The 23,364-nt window shown below is 37.1% G+C and overlaps 1 protein-coding gene across 2 annotated transcripts; it reads left to right on the top strand.

The window, feature by feature from the left end:
• bag6 (BCL2 associated athanogene 6) lies at window positions 1-21,979 on the top strand. 2 transcript variants are annotated; one of them, XM_084126086.1, is made up of 25 exons: window positions 1-197; window positions 701-789; window positions 968-1,085; window positions 1,191-1,435; window positions 1,548-1,619; window positions 3,626-3,748; window positions 3,876-4,057; window positions 7,217-7,346; window positions 8,322-8,525; window positions 8,773-8,986; window positions 9,074-9,133; window positions 10,589-10,908; window positions 12,110-12,194; window positions 12,433-12,743; window positions 14,167-14,422; window positions 14,940-15,109; window positions 16,095-16,148; window positions 16,796-16,898; window positions 16,998-17,122; window positions 17,718-17,852; window positions 19,417-19,470; window positions 19,612-19,776; window positions 20,060-20,167; window positions 20,309-20,455; window positions 21,304-21,979. In XM_084126086.1, the coding sequence occupies exons 1-25, from the start codon at window positions 155-157 to the stop codon at window positions 21,397-21,399; spliced, it is 3,609 nt and encodes a 1,202-aa protein (XP_083982212.1). In that variant the 5' UTR covers window positions 1-154; the 3' UTR covers window positions 21,400-21,979. The 2 variants fall into 2 exon arrangements, with proteins under 2 accessions (XP_083982212.1, XP_083982211.1); XM_084126085.1 differs by having other exon boundaries at window positions 14,143-14,422.
• The last annotated feature ends 1,385 nt before the right edge of the window (window positions 21,980-23,364 follow it).

Below are 23,364 nucleotides of genomic sequence, written 5' to 3'. Positions count from 1 at the left end.
GATACTTCCTCGAGCTTGTCGCGCGACACCGGTTAGCATGGTAGCGCGAGGCTGTTAGCTTCGCTACATCAATAATGTTTTAACTTGTCGGGTTTTATACCAGCAAGCACAAAATAAAACCACACTGTTAGTAAACCAATAAAGCTTAACCTATATGCAAAACAACGAATTTCCATCAGGAATAACCGCGTCTCGAGGTAGGAAAAACATTGGCGAGCTAACATGTTCGCGCAGCTCAAAGCGCACTTTAATTTGTCTGATTATTATTACTAATTGTTGTTTAGTTTATCACTGACAGCCAGTCGAAATTGGTGAATAAGCTATGTATTTTTAATAAATGGATAAATGCTATGTTAAAAATGCTGTCTGAACACTTGTTTGATGGTTATTTAGCACCAAATGACTGTTAGCAGGTTGTTAGTAACGTTAGCAGGTGTTTTGGACTTTAAAAATAATCTTTTCAGTTTATAGTTTAATTGCTTTTTACGGTCTTAAAAACATATGTTTCTAAGAATAAGCTTCTTGTTAAAGCAAGACATTTCTGGAAGGCTGGGGTGTGTTTGACAGTTGTGGCCTTTATGAACATAACACGGCTTCCCTTGTGATACCGTGTCACGTTAGTTTATTATAGAATTGTATGTATTCAGTGGAAGCAGGTATTTTTTGTAAAAAAATTTTTTTACTTTCTTGCATAATGCAGACAGAATGGAAGAACAAGCAAGCAGTAACATAGAAGTGACTGTGAAAACCCTGGACTCCCTGAGCAGGAGTTACACAGTTCAGGCACAGGTGAGCTGGATTTTTTTTTTACTATGCACATTGTCACGTGTCATTTATGCTGGGGACAGAACATTATGCTGTCCACCACAATTTAAGGTGAAGAACGAGTTATGTGACCGCAGACTAAGACAGTAGTCCATTGCCTATTGTCTTTTCAAAAATGACAGCTTCTCGTTTCACTACGTAGATGACCGTGAAAGAGTTCAAGGAGCACATATCCCCCTCCGTTGGAATTCCTGTTGACAAACAAAGACTCATTTACCAGGGCAGAGTACTTCAAGATGAGAAAACTTTAACAGAGTACAGTGAGTTGATTTGGATAAAAACAGTAAATCGTACAAATGAATAATATCCCCATTGCAGCCTAGTGACTTTTTCTGTACTGTTTGTGTTCATCCATTTCTGTCTAGATGTGGACGGAAAGGTAATTCACCTCGTAGAGCGCGCCCCACCGCAGACCACCCAACAGGGCTCCGGCTCGGGTGGCGTAGCAGGGTCTTCTGGGGTGACACAGGGAGGAAATCAGAACCCGAATTCAACCAATAGCTCCCAAGGGACCCCTCTTGGGCCTACGCATGACCGCAATGCTAACAGCTACGTTATGCTGGGTACTTTTAATGTTCCGGTTAACATTATGGACCCTCAGCAGATTCAGGTAGAGACTTTTTTTATGTTCAGGTGACTTAATATGACTGTATTGCTTATATATACATGTATATGACATATATATATTTGTGCTTTTTAATTAATGTATTCTCTTTTCTCAGATGTCGATTCAGCAGATGATGACAGGCCTAGGAGACACTGCAAGGAATCCACGAGTCAATACCAGCACTGGAGTGAGTACCATTGTGAACTAAATGTTTTTTTGTTTTTTTTTCAAATACATTTATAATTTTATTTATCTCAAGGAGAGTAAAATATTTTACAGAAGAGTTCTGTTTGAAATAAGTGCAGTTCTTTTCAGCTTTCTGTTCATCAAAGAAAAGAAAATCTTTTTTCACTGTTTTCACAAAAATATTAAGCAAAACAACTGTTTTCAACATTGATAATAAGAAATGTTTCTTGGGCACCAAATCATCATATTAGAATGATTTCTTCAGGATCATGTGATGCTGAAGACTGGAGTAATGATGCTCAAAATTACTGCTTTGCCATCATAGAAATAAATTAAATTTTAAAGTGCCTGTATTATGCTATTTTAAAGTTTACATGCATCCAAGGTCAAAAAACACTTTCATTTTCTCATAATATACATTGCACATCACACCTGGTATTAAGAGATGTTTTCAATCCCAAGTAGACGACTCTAAATACAGGTGTAAACGGGGTCTAAAACGTTTTGAGCTTGTCCACTTTTCAACCTCTGCTAGTTGAAAATGCATTCAGCCCGACTGCTTTCAAAGTGTAGATGCTCATGTGGTCGAATGCCCTCAAACAACCACGAAATACCACCTACTCTCCGCCTCCTGACCTAATTACGCATAAACATTATGGGAAGCACGCTAGCCAGACAGGATTTAAACTTTGACGGCTGAAGACCCAAGTGAAGATGAAAAATGTACCAAGCACAATTCTCTAACCATTCCTGATTTCTAACTCAAACACACCGCGTTCGCCCCGGTCTTGCGGCTGTAAGAGCAGAAACTCTCTGCTGGGAAAACTGCTGCTCTCCGTATGTTTTACCGTTGTCTCCGATCACGTTCACATGTAAATTGCGTGAGCTTATTTTGTCCATTAGGTCTGAAAGATCTGTAAAAGCACATCAATTTATATACCGCTTCCCTCGAAGAAATCAGGGCAGACGTGGTTGAAAAGTGGACAATAGAGTTGGATTAAAACACCAGGTGTAAACAGGATTATGTCTCCCTCATGAACTTGTGATCCGTTCGGCCAAAAAGCATCTTAATAAGAGGGCCAAAGAATTTGAAAATGGTTAGTTCATAGATTCAGTCTCTCTAAACCCTTCCTTTCCAAGGGCCTACTCTGCTCTGATCGGTCAGACGGCCCAGTCTATTGTGATTGGTCTACGTCTTACAGTGCGTGTTGGAAACAAAACAGCTACTCCCAAATTAGATGTTATCTCTGGAGGCTTTCTCAGTGCTTGTATACACAGTGATATGATCAGGAGCGATGGCGTTGGTTTTTCCGTATCAATTCCAGCGCGAGTCCTCATCCTTTTGAAGTGCATGCAAAGTGGATTCACAATGCTGAAAACAACACGAACCAAACTCTTCTAGGCCTCACTGAGTACTGTGTTTGAGGGAGGGTCAGTTAAGACCATGGACTGGCATTATGCAAATTTGTTACTTGTTGATTTTGAGAAAATGACTTGCTGATCAGCAGTGAGTGCAATAGGGGGCAAAACCAGTAACCTTTTCACCCACCTCCGCTTCCATCATCATGCGAATTTCGCCTCTATACAGAGAGTATGTTGCAATTAATTTGCTGAAACGGGAAATGTTGCATTAACCTGTTGACTGCTGATGCCTTTCTGTGTTTTGTTATATTTACATCCCTTGAGGCTTTTAGTCCAAAAGCGTGCTCATTTGGATAAAAACTTACGGATTATCATGTTTACTTAAATTATCTTTAGAGAGGAATTTTTTTTTTTTTATAACGAGATTTTGGAGTAAAATATGCTGTTATGCTTGTCTCATATATATATATATATATATATATATATATATATATATATACACATTAAATTTGTCTTTGAAAATAAAAAGAGAACAAGAAATGTTTTCCTCAAAGACAAATGTAGCAATTTAAACAAATTTCCTTATGCAAAAATGATTTATTATTTTTATTCAGTACATATATTTATACTCTTTCTTTCTTCCAGACCAATGGCTCTGTGAACGTTCAGATAGATTTGGACCAGTCATTGCAAAGTGAGCCCAGACTGCGGCTGCTATTGGCTGAGAACTTGCTGAGAGACACCAATGCTGTGATCCAAAGACTGGAGGTAAGCGATTTCGTTGAGAATTATCTTGCTTGGCTAAGTGCATACCCTGGTATCAGGATGAATAAATGTGCATGCACATTTCTTATTGATTCTTTAATTATTCCTTAATCTCTGTCTGTATTAATAGGGGCAGCCCACGGATGCCTCCTCTTCCCAGGAGGACTCTGCACCTCCACCCACCTCCTCCACTTCCACTCCATCTCCTTCTGCACAGCCCATGGATACTTCTCCTCCTCCGTCCAGTACCCCACCATCCTCCTCCTCCTCCACCCAGACTGAGGGAGCTCCAGCTCCTCCAGCAGGCCTCAGGTAGGACCTGTTTATTCATAATCATAATCTAATTATTTTGCTTAATATAATAAAATTGTATTGTTAAAATTAAATTAAATGTTTGTTTTTTTAAACTATTTTATAATGCCTTAATCGTGTTTTTTGTTGTTATTGTAATTTTTCAAGCTTGATCACTGTTGTTGTATGTAAAAGAGCTGAATGTGTTTGTAAATTGCACAAGTTTGGAATGTATGAGCACAATTTTCATTTTTGGATGAAGCAATGAACTATTAGTTTTTTTGTTTTGCTTTTTTGTTCTTATTGAACCATGGTTTTAATTAAATTGTGAAGTCAATTTATATCAAGACGTTAAAATAAGGACTAACCGTCTTGTATATATCCGTCATGATGTCTCTTTGTCATTGTTTTAGTCATTGGTTATTCACACTTGATGTTATTTTAACAGATTGGGGCATTTTAGGGGTGTGATTTTAATAGGTCTGAGAATGTCCACTTGGATGGTTGAGTATTAGTTTACTCTAAATCATGTGGTTAAGGTTTATAGTTGCTCAAACTTCCACCTACCGTGTTATGACTTTAATATTGTGGGAAGAAATCTGGTGATTTCTAAAGTGTTTTTTTGGAATAGTTATGGTGTGGTAAATATAATGCATGTGATACAAATGAACTTCTCACCCCTATTATAAATAAGAAAACTCAGTTAGAATTAAGTGTACAGTTCTATTTTTTTATCTCAAAAAATCTTTTCCTCAAACTATGAGTATTTGCAAAAATTTCCCCGTTTAAATTACCAGTGAATTGCCACATGAAAGATTGATTTTGTGTCTTACTGAGGAATGACTAACAAATTTGGGGGGAAAAAGAAATGTGAGTTTCCGCCTTTCAGTTTCTTAAACACCTGACAACAATGTTGCCTTTGTCTCTTTTTACCTTTTGGTTTGGCCTAATAATGAAATTTGTAGGAAATGTACAGACACTTTAAAATCAACCGCCTACAACATGAGAAAACAGAGGAAGTTCTTTAATCCGGGAGACAAAGTTTCAGTAGTGAACGAGTAGGCATGACTTCAGTCTACCTAGACATTGTTGACATTTGACATCAGGTTAAGAAATGTGGGTTTGTCTCTTTGATTTACCTCACTGAATTAGGAAACTAACAACTTGCTTAGCTGTAAATAGTTCTATTTATATGATAATTATATGTAGCCTACCGAAAAGTATATGGTGTGTTAAGATTTTTAAAATGTTTTTGAATGAAGTCTCTTATGCTCACCATTTATTTGATCAGAAATACAGTAAAATAGTAATATTATGAAATATTATTACAGTTTAAAACTGTTTTCTATTTTTAAAATATTTTAAAATGTTATTTATTCCTGTGATGCAAAGCTGAGTCACATATTCCTTCAGAAATCATTCTAATATACCGATTTGCTGCTTAAAAAACATTTCTTATTATTATTCATGTTGAAAACAGTTGTGCTGCTTAAATTCCCCCTGTAGTCAATCATTTTATCCCTTAAAACTCACCAAAAGTACATATTTAAATTTTTTTTTTTGGAAAAAAAAATTCCTCATGCATTCAATAGCTTGAATGTAACTCTACATCCTTGCCTCATTTAATATACGCAGTGCTATGAATATGTAAATTAGCCCTGCCTCCACTCACTCGCACCAGCTCAGAGATCCACTCGTTAATGATCACGCGTTGACGTGATTTGTTACAAGGTAGTTTGTGACGTCAGAAACACCAGCGATTTCAATACTTGTATTGCTTCATACTACTGCTTTTAATATTAGGCTATTATTATTATTATTATCATGATCCTTAAAATACTATGTGTAAATAGCATTACTGTACATGTTGCCCCTTTAATGTCTTATCTTTCATTTTTTGTATATGAAATTTAGGAAACGTTAATTAGATACGGTATTATTTCTTAATGAGTCAGTGGCTATACATAAGCTTAAGACTGCCATACTGTCCCTGATCGAATTTCTGAAATTTTGGCTCTTGCTGATGTCCTCTTTCACAATGTCCAGGATGTCTTGAAACTGATATTGATTCATACAGACGTATGAATAAAATTTGTCTTCAAAAGACGACAACTCTCTAATCAGAGTGACGGATTCTCCCAACTCCTCTTTTTCTTTTGATATTTTTGTGTAACGTAAAGCAGCAGCTGGTCATCTATTTTCGCTACTTTGTTTTTGAAACGGCATCGCCCTTAGAATAAAAAGACTGTTATCGTTCATTGGTGTGGACGCTAATATAGTTATCGCTATAGTTACCTTTCTAGTTATCGTTCTTGCTGTCAGCGGGCCTTAACTGGAACTTGTCACAGCACTTGCATATTGATGCCCTTTTGTTGGTTTAACTGCTTCTGTTCTCGGCATTTTTAAGTCACTTTGGATAAAAGCCTTTGTTAAATGATTAAATGTAAACTGTAGCTTACCATTAAATGACTATGAAATACCCTTAAATAAGTTTTTCCCCAATTAGGCTGTAAAAGTCCCTTTTATTTTTTATCATCATATATTCATTTTTATTTATTACCTGGTTCCCTATTATGTCACCGTTTTCTCCCTAGGTAAAATATTAACAATTGTTTTATTGTTTAGTTGAGACGTTGACTCTAAGGCACGTGATCAGTCTTGTTTTATCCAAAAACTGTTCAGTTCATATAATACAATACAATAACACCATACAGATGAGTCATTTTCTCAGTTTCATGTGCAATTAATCAGCGCAGATGATTAAAACCAACTGTGGGAGTTTAGCTACATAAATATGTCTTTGCTGAACCACTGTAAAGCGATGCTCCCACTACTTCTGTTACTTCTGTATCCTACTAACCAGTTTTAAAAGTCAAACAAACCACCATTCTTACCTCTTGTGACGTTTTTTTTTGAGTGTAAAACTAAAGGTTATGTTTAGTATAAGCCGCCTTGTTTAGTTGACTAAGCAGAGTCTGTTTTGTTTGATTTATTCACTAAACACTTATCAATATACTCTACTGCACTTACACAGTGATATATAAACAGAGTAGCAGCTTGTGTGTGCCTGTGTGTTTTCCTTCGGTTTCACAAGCTAATTAAATCTGACGGTCAATGTTTTAAACCAAAGCATATTGCATTTAGAGCCATTGATTTATGATGATACGGTCTTTCCTTCAGCCACCCAAGCCCAGCCGAGATGGTGGAGATGTTAACAGAGCTGAGGAGAGTGGAGGAGAGACTTCAGCCCTTCATTCAGAGAGCTCACCTCATTCTAGAGGCGGCCACAACTGCAGACTACAACAACAACGTAAGAAGCCCACTCCTCATAAATCTTGTCCTCTCTGATAACCTTAGCCGACACCATGTTTACTTCAATGTGAATGCAAATGAATTTGGAATTGAAGATCAGTTATTCAGCCAACAGAACATTAAAAAAAATCTTCTTTTTTTTTTTACAATTTCAGTGGACAAAAACATCAAAAATGAGCTGTAAAAATTTACTTGAAGTCATATATCAATATTTAGTGATTATTTCACTCTTGTGATATTAGCTTAGATCTTGTATCAGTATTTGTATTTTATTTGTGCATTAATATAGGTTTATACAGTTCAATTAATGGAGAGGTCTAAATAAGTGCAAACTTTGAAAGCGATATTTTTAGCACATTTTATTATATTAGGTGTCATAATCCTGGATAAAAAATATAGCAGTACAAATCATACATTTCAAATCAGCATATCAGAATGATTTTTGAAGGATCATGTGATACTGAGGACTGGAGTAATGATGCTGAAAATTCAGCTTTGATATCAGGAATAAATTTCATAATTTTAAAATGTATTATTTTAATATATTTATTATATACAATTGTTATTATATTTCACAATATTAGTGATGTTTTTTCCTGTATTTTCAATCACATAAAAGCAGCCTTGGTGAGCATAAGAGACTTTGGTTAGGTTACACATTATTTTAAGGTGTCCTTGTTACAGTGTAATAGTGAGTTATATTACCGTAATTAACTACATATACTTACTGTTAGGGTTAGTTGCGTGTAATTATGCATAATTTATAGTTTTTACCATAGTAACTACTTGTAACGTATAACAAGGACACTGTCAAATAAAGTGTTACTGAAAAAAAAAAACTGAAAAGATCTTAAAGAAATGTAATTAAATAGTTTGTTTTGTTAATTTGATATTAGGTTGATTAATTGGGCTTTAAGAATGATCTCTTTGAATGGGTAAAAGAGCTAAATATTTATATTTTTTTGAAAAACAGATCCAAGAGAGGGATGAGGACCAACGCATTCTCAACCTAGTGGGGGAGGCCCTCCGTCTCCTGGGAAACGCCCTGGTCGCCCTGAGTGACTTGCGGTGTAACCTCCTAAGCAACCCTCCTCGACACCTGCATGTTATTCGCCCCATGTCCCACTACACCTCCTCTGTTCTGACTCCAGCAGGCGTGCATCACCTCCCCATGCAGGTAAAGATGTGTTCGGTGTCACTCGTGCAGTGGGAAACGTGCATAACACTGAAAGTGAAAGTTTTGTAGAGCACTTCATAAATGAGTACTGAGGTGTTTTTGGAAGACGTACATTTTCCAAAGTTTCAGGAAGTACTGAGACCACAGGGTCTATAATCATAATTTGTTGAAGTAGACCTAGTTAAAACAAGTTAGTTAACTTTTAAATTAAAAAGTTAGTTAACTTTTAAATTAACATTGCCTGCAGTTGAATCTTGGAACAACTGTGACCATGTCAGCCAATGGCAGACCAACAGCTGATGGTCAACCTCAGTCAACTGGCCATTCAGATCAGCAAGGCCAGGGACCAACCAGTCAGCCTGGTCCAGCCAATCAGCAGGGTGGACAGCCAGGGCCCAGAGTCATCCGGATCAGTCACCAAACCATGGAGCCTGTAGCGATGATGCAGATGAACATTGATGGTGGGTTTCATTTGTGTGTGTGTTGGATGGAGGGGTGTAATTGAATGAATTAAATGAGTTTAATTTGAGTTGTTTAATATTTTTCAGACTCTGGAAACAACCCACAGGCTAATGGACAACCAAACGCTGCTGGCACTGGACAGCCTGGTTAGTCCTTAGATTATCTGAATTTCATCCTCTGAGAGACACTTCATCTATGAATAGTTTTTTGATTCCTCATTGAATATAAAGTCCAAAAGAAACAGTATTTATTGGAAATAACTGTAACAAAAGGTTTTTTTTTTCTGTTACTTTGGATCAATTTATTTTAGTGCATCCTTGCTGAATAAAAGGATTCATTTCTTTAAAAAAAAAAAGAGGAGAAAAAAGAAAAACAAAGCAAACAACAAAAAACCTTACTGACCCCAAACTTTTGAATGGTTTATATATGAGGTTTCAGTTTGTGTGTCTATGTATTTATGTGTGTCTGTGTTTGTATGCAGGGCTTGACATTAACTTTTTTTCTCACCAGCCACTGTGGCTAGTGGTTTTCCAAAGTTAAAAAGAAAAAACTGCCATATAGATATTTTTAATATTATCTTATAATTTGGCAGCAGGTATATTAGGTTGCTGTCACTTTAAGACCCGATGCACAAATCCATTATACTGTTACGTGCATTTCCAGTAACACTTTACAATAAGGTAATGTATTAACTAACATGAACTAACAATGAGCAATACATTTTTTTACCGTATTTATTTATCTTTGTTAATGTTAGTTAATAAAAATTCAACTGTTCATGTTAGTTCACAGTGCATTAACTAATGTTAACACATACAACCTTTGATTTTAATAATTTATTAGTAAATGTTGAAATTAATACTAACTAAGATTAATAAATGCTGTAGATGTATTGTTCATTCTTAGTTCATGTTAACTAATGAACCTATATTGTAAAGTGTTTCCGCATATCCTTTCTCAACTGTTTACGTTCACTTAAAACATCCCCGCCAGGACCTCCATTTTGACATTATTTTGTGTGTATTTGACTGTTTAAGCACAATAAGCAGCAAAAAGAACTCAGTTTAGTTCTGAGAACTACTTTATGTGCTTACACTTTGGATGAAATTCAAGCCCTGTAACAGCAACAACATTCATCCGGAGCAAATGAAACAAGTGAGTGAGGGGAGGCTGGTTTGTGTGTCAACTCCTAGAGAGATCATCAGAGACCGAGAAAGCGCAGCTGGTATCGTGTATCTATTCTGGAAAATTAGTATTGGAAGCGTTTCAGATATTTTAGTATCGATATGTATCGAAAAATCTATATATTTGACAACACCACATTGCACTTAGTTTATTATTTCACATGCCTTTTTAAAAGACTACAACTGAAAAATCGATAAATTACATATAATCCAACCTGCCAAATTGGCTAGAAGGCGGGACTGCGTTACACGCCAGTGCTGCAATCTGGGTGTTAATGTTAAAATAAATGTATGTATGCATGTATTAAAACAAAATAATTATACAATTATAATTATATAATCATACAAAATTATTTTTTGAGTGATCTGCACCAACATGGGCATGTTTTATGATACACATATGTTTGCATGTTGCAGGTGCTCCCCCTACTGTTCAGATTCCTGGTCTACCTCCAGAATTCATGCAAGCCATTATGCATCAAGTCACTCAGCAAGCCATGGCCATGGCAAACGCTTCCTCTACTGGCCAGCAAGGGCAACAGACCACCCCACCTACAGCAAACGTTGGCTCTGGCTCCACTCCGCCCCCCATGCCCCCTTACCCACCCCAGGCCAGAGTGGTTTTCACCAGACCCTCTTTTCCTCACAGGATGGCCAGCCCCACTTTCACCACAAGGGGGGCCACTATCAACCTCAGAGCAGCTGTTCCACAAATGATGGGCCAACAGCCTGGACAGGTGAATGAAATTCCCATGATATTTCTAGAATATAGCAGTGTAAATCCCACATAGGGCAGTTCATGGAATTTGAATTATAAGGTAATTTTCCATTGAGTCTTAAGTATATAATAACTAATAATAACCAATTAAAAATGAAGTGGTTAAAAAAATCTATAGATTAAAATTAATATCAAATCTACAAGTATTTTATTTATTTATTTTTAATATTTTTATTAAATGGTTAAAATATATTCTCAATAGAGAGGCAACTACAACAAGTGATATTAAGCCATTCACATGTTGTGTGAAAATGAGTTTGAGGCTGAGCTACACATTGCTGCAAAAAAAATTCAATTTCAACTAACCGTTCTTTTGAACTTAACATTTATAAAAGAATCCTGATCAAATGTATCATGGTTTCACCTTCAGCATAGACAATAAGAAGAAATGTATCTTGAGCATCAAATCATCATATTAGAATGATTTCTGAAGGATCATGTGAGTAATGATGATGCTGAAAATTCAGCTTTGACATCACAGGAATAAATGACATTTTAAAATCTATTAAAATATAAAACAATTTAAAATGTTATAGTCTTTCACAATGTTACTGTTTTTACTGTATTTTTAATCAAATGAAAGCAACCTTGGTGAGCATAAGAGACTTCTTTCAAAACATTTGAAACGAGTGTTTCAGACAGGCCTTTAGAAGACACAATGTTCTACATGTATTCCTCTGCATGCTTGTATGTTGTTTTAAATTGAGTTTTGAATCATTTTAAATTTTGTAATAGACTCGTCCCTTTTGTAATGGACTCGTTGTAAAAATACACATCCCGACTGCCTACATATTTCCACAAAAATCTCTTATAGCAAACTGTGGTAGTAATTTCTGTCATATTTCAAATTAATTGTTCAAATTAATTAGTAGTACAGTCAATTACAACTAATTATATTACAATATAGTACATTTATATGTATCGTTAAATACAGTAAACATAACATTTATATATTATTTTAAACATGGTGGTTATGAGTTCCATAACTTTTAAATACGTTTTGCGTAAGACTCTCTATTTCCATACAATGCCCTGCACCTGGAGTTGCGGTTGGCTAAATGCGGATGCGATTGTGCATTACGATCAATTCTTATAGTAGTTCTGGCTTGGACTTGTTCATTGTGTGTTAGTTGTATAAGGATGTGTGTGTTTCCCCTCAGGCTGGACAGTTCCCTCCCGCCGCTCTAAATCAGATGATCGGTGGACTGGTCGGGCAGCTTCTGACAGGCGCCACTGGGGAGATGGGTACATTTGCATAATACTTGCTCTTGCAATAATACTTGCCCTGCTTTTTGTTAAGTCAATAGCATAATGAGCTTAGAGTTCTTTAATAACTGACAAGTGAATAAGCTCAACTGAGGTCACGGCCCTCTTGGTGTGGCTGATTTTCTTCGAAGACTGAAGACATTTTATGAAATGCAAAAGAAAAAGGCTTTTGTTTAGGGCATTGCATAATATATCTTGCTGTTCTTTGTATCCATAGCCAGCCAAACTGCCTCATCCTCCTCACATACATTCACCTTCTCCACGTCCGCTTCCACAAGCACTCCATCCACCACCACGACCTCCACCAGTGGCTCTGGGCCCACACAGTCCAGTAGTACCAGTACCAGCACTCCCCAACCTGGATCTGCACAGTCAACCCCTCAGGAAAATCCTTTAGGGGGAAACCTGGAGCAGTTGTTGGGGTCTCTACTGGGAGGAGCTGTTGCCGCAGGCGGCCAGGGCCCTTCTATAACAGTCACCATGCCTGGGGTCCCTACCTTCATCCAGGGTGTCACAGACTTCATGCAGGTGAATAGCCCCCTTTGGCTTTATAGACTTTTTCCCCATCTTTATAGTTCTTAGTATTTGAAACCCTAACCCATTACAAGCAACAGTTCACCCAAAAAATAACATTTCTGTCATAATTTACTAAATCATTTTTTCTTCAATGAAAACAAAGTAGGTTTATAAAATAACTGCACATTATTGGAGGAAACTTAGTTTTTCTGTGATGGATATTGTGATGGGTAAAATATTTGGTAATGTTTAATATTTATTTATTACTATTTGGTAATAATTAATCATTCTAGAATGATTGGGGTGATTTTGTAGTGCAAATTAGTTTTTTTTTGTTTTGTTTTTTATTAAAAAGCGGATTTTTTGTTTCTTTCTCTGAAGACTTATTTTTCATTGTGAACCATCCTTTTGTGGCTAAACGATTTGTGGAAAAATTGAAAAGTGTGGGTATTATTCACATCAGTATTTTAATAATTATGATTTTATTGTGATCATTAATAAATACAAATATTAAAATAATTTATAAAAATAGTGTAGCACTTTATTTAATTTAGTATTTAATAAAAAAGAAAAAAAATTGTTTAAAATTCATATTAAGGTTTTTTTGCGTTCCGGATGAGGGTGGGGAAATCATTCCACCAGCATGGAACCGTGAATGAGAATGTTCTGGAGAGTGATTTTTTGGCTTTCTGTGATGGAACCACGAGACATCGCTCGTTGACCGATCGTAGGCTTCTGGTAGGGATGTAGACTCGTAGGAGTGAGTGAAAGTAGGAGGGAGCTGAGCCTGTGATAGATCTGTAAGCACGCGTCAATGCCTTGAACTTGATGCGAGTGGTAGCCAGTGCAGAGAGATGAACAGAGGAGTGACGTGGGCCCTCTTGGGCTCGTTGAAGACAAGACGAGCTGCAGCATTCTGGATCATTTGTAGAGGTTTAGTTGCACATGATGGAAGTCCAGCTAGAAGAGCATTGCAGTAGTCAAGCCTAGATATGACCAGGGCCTGGACGAGAAGTTGTGTTGCATGCTCAGTTAGGAAAGGTCTGATCTTCCTGATGTTGTGCAGTGCAAACCGGCATGATTGAGTTGTCTTTGTAAGATTAAAACTTTGCTTTACTGTGAAACCCGCATCACATATATTTATTTGTGATTTGATAATTGCCTAATTGCCATATCAATTTTATTCCGAATATCGTGCAGCCCTACCAAAACTGACAAAGACTGAGGACACGAACCAGTTATCTTGGTCAATAAATCTTGAGGCTCTTATTTGCTGTTTTTGGTTCTCCACTCCTGTTCACTTTAATTGTGTGTAAAAGAGTGTCCAGAATGCTGTTTCTGCCATTTTCTCTCTGGTTTTTGTAATGCATGCTGGTGTGTATAAGACAGTTTTATGCATCTCTGTCATCAGGCTTCCCAAACACTTTTCTCTCAGCCTCCCGCGGGACAGCCTCCCACCACGACACCCACCGCTCCCACAGCCCCACCAAACTCAGCCGCCGCTTCTGGGGCCGCCGCAGCCGGTGAAGGTCTGAACCCTGAGCTCTTCACTGGGATAGTGCAGGGCGTCCTGTCCACAATGATGGGCTCTCTGGGTACCCCTCAAAATGAAACCGAGAGCATCGCTCAGTTCATCCAGAGACTCTCCCAGACTAGTAACATCTTCTCCCCTGGTACTGGAGATGCTATGGGTAAGCTTCTTGGGGTTGATGACTTTTCTTTTAGTTTATTTTCATTTTGTGCAGGCTGGTTATGTGTTAGTGTTAATGTTGTTAACGAAATCTATGACGAAAGATGTTCGTTGATGACCCTTTTTTCCATGACTAAGATGAGACGATGACCTAAAAAAAAAAAAAACCTAAATAAATCAGGAAACTAGATGAGGTAAAATATACTATACGTATGGGTTGACGTTCTCTTGATTTGTGCTTATAGGTGAAAGTACAATAATTCTAATGAAATACAAAAATACATTTCTATTTATTATAATTGATTAATTTTTAGCGAAATAATCAGGATTATCAATTTAAAATGTGACTATAGTGAAAAGTTTTCATGGACTAAAATTAGACTAAAATGCTCAGAGATTTAGTCGACTAAAACTTGATTAAACAAAAACAGGACAAGGTTGACTATTATAAAACATCTGACACAAACTAAGACTAAATAAAGAAATATCTGAAAAAATTAACACTAGTATGTGTTTAGGTTTCTTCGGTGATCTTCTGGCTTTGGTGTGTCAGAACTTCTCTATGGTGGACATGGTGTTGTTGCTCCACGGGCAGCACCAGCCTCTGGGCCGTATCCAGCCCCAACTCGCCCAGTTCTTCATTGAGCATTTTCTGCAAGGCCGTGAGCCCACAGAGGCCAACATCACCGTAAGTTGTATTTTGGCAGTGTCAAGCTGCCCTGATTCAGTGATTCCAAACTTGTATTAGAATTCCCCCCAAACCTGCCCATTTTGTATGCCTTCTTAATCAAACACACTAGATTTGACTCATCAGATCATCAGTAGAGACTCCAAAACCTAAAATGGGTTTGTTAAGGGAAACAACCAAAATGTTGAGTGGCAACAGTCCCAAATATTTACAGTGGCTACCACACAAAAAACTTAACGACTCCTTTGGAGTTTCCTAATCAAACATCCTGAATATCTCATGGTTTTACTTTGACTAAAGTTAAATGCAAACTAGGAAGCCACTGTAGTTTGCTTTTGAAACGGTTTGCCATTTTACCTTGTCTGTTTTTACAAGATACTATGATGGATAATACGACTTCAACACAAACACAACAGTCATGGAAAGCGACTACTGTTTTTAACATATGCTGTGCAGACAAGATGCTATCACAGACAGCCTTCAGAGATTGTACACAGAACCTTGTTTATCTTTAGGCATGCATGCAATTTGCCTCCATAGAATTGTGCCATCCATACACTTCCCAGTCAAACTTGAAATTCCCAGAAATTGTTTAAATATTTGAATGGAGGTGAATGTAAATGTTTTGCTATTATTTTTATATTAATAATAACCATAATTCTTGAGAAATGTTTAAAAGTGCAAGAATGCAGAAGTGAAAAATGTATTTGCAGGCTAAAAATTCACACAAATATCCATATGAAACTATCTCTAGTTGTTTGTGACCCAGACATGTCAAAATTATTTGTAAACTGTCTCTGGAAATCCAGTGTCACACCCTGTCTCTTACGTTATACTCTTATCTGTAGTTGATCAGTTTATATATATTTATATCCTCTTCTGGTCACTGGTTTTGCTTTCTCTGGTCTGATTCTTCAATTTTCCCCCTCTTTCTTTTTTCTTTCCATCTCTTCATCTTTTTTATTTTCTCTTTCTGTTTTTATAGGCAGCTGCTGACGACTTAATCGCTGAACTTGAGGAATACATCACAGAAAGTTTTGTAAGAAACTCTGGATCCATTCTTGACACTTTAAAAGCCAGCTATGAAAAGCATCTGTGATGGTCCATTACATTGAAAATAAATTTCATAGATCCCTCAGTTTGTAACAAGCACAAATGTTGTTAAAGTGGAAGTCTGTTTACCTGTAAAAAATCTACCTAAATACTACCGTTCAAAAGTTTGAGATCAGTAATTGACTCATGTATTGACAGTGTTTTTTTTTTTTATATTTGGAAGAAATTAATACTTTAATTCAGCAAGGAATTGAACATTCTATTCATCAAAGAATTCTGAAAATAAGATGTCATGGTTTCCACAAAAAAAGTGAGCTGCACATTGATGATAATACATGTTTTCTTGGAACCAAATCAGCATGTTAAAATGAATTCTGAAGAATCATGTGGTACCACATAACTTGGATAACACATTTGTATGGAGGAATTAATACAAGTTGAATTTTAAACTGTGCCTAGACTTACATTGTGAGTGAATTACTGCAAACACAGTGTGTGCTTTTTGCAAACTTAGATGAAATTTGTCTGTGGAAATTGAAAATTTGAAAGCATAGAAAAATGTCGCTTATCTTAAAGAAAATGAAAACAAGTTTTGCATATTTGAGGTGTTTACTTCTTGTCCATCCCATCTAGTCAACCGTCGCAGTCCGTGATGGGGTGGATATTACCCAGACGAACCGGGCTTTTCTCAGACAGCAACTTTCAGGAATCGCCACCCACATTCTGCATTGCACCGGTAAGTCTAAACGAGAGGCATCGCGAGATGAGATCAGTCTCTATTTAGATTCATAAATGCATGCATACATTTTGAATACTGTGAATGTTTTTTTCTCAGATCAAACATTTGGACCCCGGCTCCTGCAGCTGTGTAACCGTGCTCTCTTTGAGTGTCTGGCCCTCAACCTCTATTGTCTGAATGGAGAACAAAGTGCTCTTACCTCAGTCATCAACCACCGCATTGTTAGTACCCAAAACAAATAATATCTTGATTCCTACACCCCCTTCGTCTTGTTTAATCTTTTAATGTTCATCCTACGACCTTTTCGCTGTATAATGAAAATTGCGGAGGAGACATTTCCATGTTGGCGGGGCTTACGTTTATGCAGGAAACTTGAATTATTGGCATTTGCGTTTATGCAGGAAACTGTTTTGATAAAGGCGTTAGGGGATAAAGGCGTTAGGGGTTAGACACATGAGATGGGGTTTTGCAGTCATGGAAGACCTGAAAATATTAGTTATTCAAATAGCTATTCAAATAAATTGCTTTAAATAGTTATTAAAATGTAACTTCTAATAAATAAAAATAAAATAATTTTTCAGGCCTGGAAAGGGAATTTACTAAACTATTGTTCTATTCTATTTATCTATTTGCTTTTCTTTAAAATATTTAATTGGTTAGAAATTGCTCTTTGTGACTGCAATTGCAGTCAGCAGATTCAGCGGTCAAACTGTGTTTTGGTTGTATCTATACCTGAATCTATGTAAAATGTTAGTTATGGAAGTGCAGGTACTTTGAATGAATACGTAACGCGAGTTTGCATGTCTCCTCTCTCAGAGGACGATGTCAGCTGAAGTAAACCCTAGCCTGGTGAACTGGTTAACCAGTATGATGACAATGAGGCTGCAAGTGATACTGGAGCACATTCCCATCACAGAGGAACAGATCACCCATTACGTCATCCACAGACAGGTTTGATTCCACACATTCCCTTGGCATATTTCCAGATCAAATGCTGCCAGTTGTGATGGTTGGTTAATGTACTTGATGTTTGCACAAAGGAGTTTTTCAAAGTTGAGGTGATAAAAAAAAAACTATTTATTGAACTATATGATTGAAAATTGTTATTCAAAGTCATTCTAAAACATATTTCATGCAGGTTTGTATGTGTCCTGCATATTTTATAAAGCATTGTAGGCTTCTGGAGGAGGTAATGCAACCTTTGATGGTGTGATTGGTGGTGGTTGAGGAGACTTCCCCCTTCCATATGTAAAGACCTATAGATCCCTTTTCAGTTGGTAAACACGGTGACGTTTTTTTGTGGGCGGAGCTTAGGTGGTGGCAGAACGATCCCTCTGGCCGCTTCACTAACGTTAGTTTGCAAGTTTTGTTAGCTTGTTTTTTTAACAATGACTGGAGAAAATCCGATTTTATCTTAATGTGCGAGGTCACTCACTGTCCAGGACCGCGATTGTTATTTGCAAAAGTTAATTTTAATGGACATCCCAGATTGGCGGAGCCGTACACGCTCAGTCAATGGATGGGCGATCTGACAGGATTAACGTCAACGCTACCTCCGGTTGAGTGGCCTGACTTCTACACCTACCCGATAGAGAAACTGAGCGTAAAGAGAAACTGAGGCCATATAAATCTTTAGATGCCTATAACTGTACTAAATGGTCACGTTACGTACAAGACTTGTGTGGTAGCCTACGATCCGCAGTTCTGCCTAGCCAGCGCCAAGGCCAGACAGAAGACGACAATGTAAAGAGTGACATTACGGTGCAATTTTAATGATGTGAATATTTTCTAGAAATAAAAATTCCAGATACAGCATATTCATTTTTTAACTATGTATTTGATTACCCTTTCTTACCAGGTTCTTCAAAATCAGTCAGGTCTAATCACAATCAATCAAAACAATGTATACAATCATAGATGATTCACAAATAATCACAATAATTTAGAAAACATTATGCGATCAAATTGGAGCCTGTACTCTGTCGATTCTTGCACCCAGCAACACAACAAGATGACATTTAATAACAATAATAATAATTTAAGCTCCTTATTATGTAGCCGAATCTGTGCTGGTTTGTATCGGCCGCCTCCAGTTTTCCCTTTGTTTTGCCACCAGCTAACACTGTGACGTAACTGTGACGTCGGCTCGAAATTGGTCTATATAAATGTAACATTGTTATTATTATAAAAATACTTCAGTAGTTAATGTTGACATAGTAAAGGCTATGATAGTAATAGCAGTCTACAGTAATAGAATTATGCATTTCTATGACAACACTATGAACTGCTAAATTAATTTGGAGCAATCAGGTGGTACAGAGGTCACGGGGTGCAAGTTGTAGAGTTTACAAGTTGTAATTGTGAGTTCTACGAGGACGTGACTGCATTTAAGAATCTTGCAGTTGTGGTAATTCAGACATTGTGTGACTGTTCCTGTTACCCTATGGAAGTTACGTTGGTTTCAAATAGCGTTTCACATTGACTTTGAGAATTCATATGTACATCTCTCTTACAGAATGAAGAATCGGTAGAGAGGCCCACACAGGATCCTGAGCCTCAGAACGTAGAGGTATATAAATATAGAAAGATGGTTTGAAGCTGATGAACAGATTTAGGTTGAAATGCAACTCATTGGATGTTGAAGACTTAACATGTACATACTTGGCCCTGGGTGTGGTCTTACCTGTGTCCTCTCCCATACATGGTTCAGATGGGGGACAGTCTCTCTCCAACACCTGCTACTACAGCGGAAGAAGCGCTGGCCTCCTCCCAGGAAGCTGGAGCAGTGGGAGTTCCAGCTAGGGAAAGTGAGGGAGCTGTTGGAGGAGAGGACGCAGGAAGAGATGCTGAAGCCTGGGCAGCTGCGTTGCCTCCTGTGAGATATTTCCACACATCAAGTATCTTAAATTGAAATCAGTCACATTTCAACAACAGAATACCTCTCCTTTGTTATCGTTTACCCTATCATTTGATTAAAAATAAGTTTTCCATTTTGTTGTGGGTATTAAATGAGCACCTTTGATCGTGAGCTCATTCCTTCAAAGGTGTCTGACAGCATTTTTGTGTACCACTTGTTAGCATCTTGCCGTTCAGATCTCGGAACCTGTGAGATTGAATCTTGTTGTGAGTGTGGGCTTGATGAGCTGTATTGTTTGCAGGAGTGGGTTCCCATTATCAGACAAGATCAGATCAGTCAGAGGAAGATCAAGGCCCAGCCTCCTCTCTCTGACGCATATCTATATGGAATGCCAGCAAAGCGCAGGAAGGTAAACATTCAGGTTCATGCCGTTAACAATGAGATCATACGTATTAATTTAGACTGGTTTGCCTTGATACCGTAATATTTCACCCTTGCCCTTACTGAAGCATCACAATAAACAAAGGTTTTCTTATTGTGTCTCTCCTAGATGGTAAAGAGTGACGGGCCCAAACTGTCACTCTCTGAGGCAGTGAGTCAAGCCGCCAAATCAGCCGGCGTAACGCCCATCACAGCTCCCGACGCTCTACAGGTGGATTTAGATAAACCAGAGCTTCAGGAAGCTTACAGTGAACAGGTACCTTGTGTAGAAAGAGATTTTCCTATTGTAGCAAATTAGCTCAAAAGGGAAACATGAATAATTAATTATAACTTGTTACAATTAATTATAAATATTTGGATCAGTTAATCATATTAACTTGATGTAGCTAAATTAATATTACTATGAATGAATCTGTTCGTCCAGCGAACATTCAGTGTTGTTTATTCTAAGAAAGGTTATTTTTCATGGCCACAGAAAAATAATTATTTCTTGGCATGTACAGCACTTAGAGCATGTAACAAGATCAGGAATCGTTCAAGTGACATTAATCTTCAGGCAGAATCATAATCAGTGCACAAAAGTCTAGTTCAGTTCAAAGCTTTCATACTGTATATTTTTAATGCTTGTATGCATTCAATTAGGAATGCACAGATGGACAACATCTATAACTGAAATACTGGTTCCCTTTGAAAAAATACTTTTTTTATTAAATACCTTTTTTTTTTAATTAAATACCATTGATTATCGAAGCTTACATTTGCCATTACTCCAGTCTTCAGCTGATCTGTCAGAAATCACCCTAAAATACTGAATTAGTGCTCAAGAAACATTTCCTATAAGTATCAATGTTGAGCTGCAAACCATGAACTTTTTCTGGATTCTTTGATGAATAGAAATTTATTTGAAATGGAAATCTTTACATAATACGAAACATAATAATAAACATAATCGAAACATAATAAATGTCTTTACTTTCACGGTTGATCAATTTAATGTTTCTTTGATGAATAAAAGGTTGTTGTTGTTGTTTTTTTAAATGTACTGACCCTGAAATACGACTATATATGACAAAACCCACTGATACAATCTCTTCTTTTTATCAGCTGAAAGACGACATCAAGAAACGAGTAAAGGAGGACCCAGATTACAATTCCAGACGGTTTCCTAACACGCATCAAGTCTTTTCTCCAGACTCATAACTTTTGTACCCAGCTTACATGTGTTCACCTCAGCCCAGTTCCTTACGTGGGGCGTATGTTTTATTTGCACAGTTATGTGTTGACAGATGACTTCACTCCCGTTTCTATCTATACCTTTTTATTGTATGTGTTGATCATGCTTGGCTGGTGGTGTTGCGTGCAGTCCACGCACACTTAACATCTGCTAAGTGTCTCTTCTTTGTCAACACGGGCACATGTGTGTAAAGAGCCTGCCTGTGCGATATATCAGAAATGTTGTTTTTATGATTCGGTCCGATGAATAACAGTATTGGAACTGAATCCAGAGGAAATACGTGATAACGGAAGGACAGAACCGAACATGTAGAAAGTAACATTCTTGCAATGATGCTGTTGTTTAAAGCCTTGTTGATTATATAGCATTATGCCTTGCCTTTCAGTTCTCTCATGACTCTGCTATGGCTTTATCAGATCTCCCATGCCTCTGCTATGGCTTTATCTATGGTACACTGCAAAAAATAATAAGTACTATGTAATTGGGAACCATGAATGTAAAATGCTTGAGATTAAACAATTTTGCACCAGTTTAGTGCATATTATGTGTTATATGGTCTTTTGTGAGTAAAATCACATGCATTTTTTTTTTACTAGGTGAATTAAATTTAAAGGCACAATATGTAACTTTTTTGCTTTAAAAATAGCAAAAATCACTATATCTATGTTATATATATTTTTTAGTTGTGTACTTACATTATCCCGACTGTTTCCAACGACTTTTAAACCAGGAGAAATTTGTAATTTAATTCGAGAAACGTCCCGTTTCTTTATTTCCGTTGTGTCGCCGCCAATGCCGTCATATCCGCGTTGTCCCTGGTTTCCGCTCGTGCTGCCATGGCAACCAGAGCTATGAACCAGAGCCGTCTGATAGTAACCAAAGCGACTGACGCGGACAACTTTGTAGTTCGCAATGTCTATCTGCACGCTGTTGTTGTTTCGTTCAAACATTATGGACCATGACAAGCAGACTTTGGATAAAAAAGGAGAACTAAAACGAGAATCAATATCAGCGCGGTGTTTTCGAGATGCCGAGAGCTCCCATAGACAGTATATAAACGAGAGCTCCACGTCCGAGACTTCGACCGCTCCTACATGTACTTTATTAAACAGGTGAGCACATTTACAATTAATGATAAACAATGATAAAATGTCAGAATATGATCTGTATGTTATTCTAATGTTGATCTAGCTTACTGCTAGTCTCATACAGACAGACAAACACATACATTTCAACACATTCAAATGCAGTTTAGTGTGATAGTGTAATGTTAGACCAAGTGAAACAGCGCTGCGTTACCTCACAAGTTTAATTTGTCTAATAAACTGACCTGTGAGTAGTAATTCTGCGTGTAGTTCGGTAGAATGAAATGTCCATATTCCTTTTATATCCGCGGGACTCGCGTCGCGTGTGGAGCTGATAGCTGTCTCTTAGCAATCCCGAACTGCTTCATATCACAGTCATGATAAAAACATCGATGTATTCAGTCATCCATAAACATTATTAGATCGGTCGGCTTGACGTTGACGACAAGATCCATAATTCTTAGCAAATGTTGCGTCATCAATCTACGCCTTTGTTATTGTAAATAGGTTAGCGACCCCTAGTGGCGAAAAATGCCATACTGTGCCTTTAATAAAAATAAAAATAAATAAATTTAAAGTCATTCAAAGTTTAACTGTAAACTTTATATTGTAAAAAATATACTGTAAACTTAAACTTTATAAAAAATATACTGAATATTTTTGTTTCAGTATATTTTAATAGAATTAAAATATACTGAAACAAAAATATTCTTTAGAATGTTTGGATAATTTTCAAAACACAAATTTAGATATATTTAATGAAACCTCAGTTCCTTTCCCTCTATTAAAAGTCCAGGTAGTCAAAAACTTAAGATCCAAAAAGGTTCTAAATACGTGAAACAAATC

Source organism: Abramis brama (genome assembly GCF_963993115.1).
Source record: "Abramis brama genome assembly, chromosome: 10".
NCBI lineage: Eukaryota > Metazoa > Chordata > Actinopteri > Cypriniformes > Leuciscidae > Abramis > Abramis brama.
Note: the sequence above shows the minus strand (reverse complement) of the source record. Positions and strands in the feature narration are given on the sequence as shown.

Bases quoted from the DNA above. Each gene is read 5' to 3' on its own strand.
- bag6 (XM_084126085.1), top strand. From the start codon at position 155: ATGCAAAACAACGAATTTCCATCAGGAATAACCGCGTCTCGAG. The intron at 790-967 runs GTGAGCTGGATT...TTCACTACGTAG, and splicing joins GTTACACAGTTCAGGCACAG to ATGACCGTGAAAGAGTTCAA. The intron at 8,987-9,073 runs GTGGGTTTCATT...AATATTTTTCAG, and splicing joins GATGCAGATGAACATTGATG to ACTCTGGAAACAACCCACAG.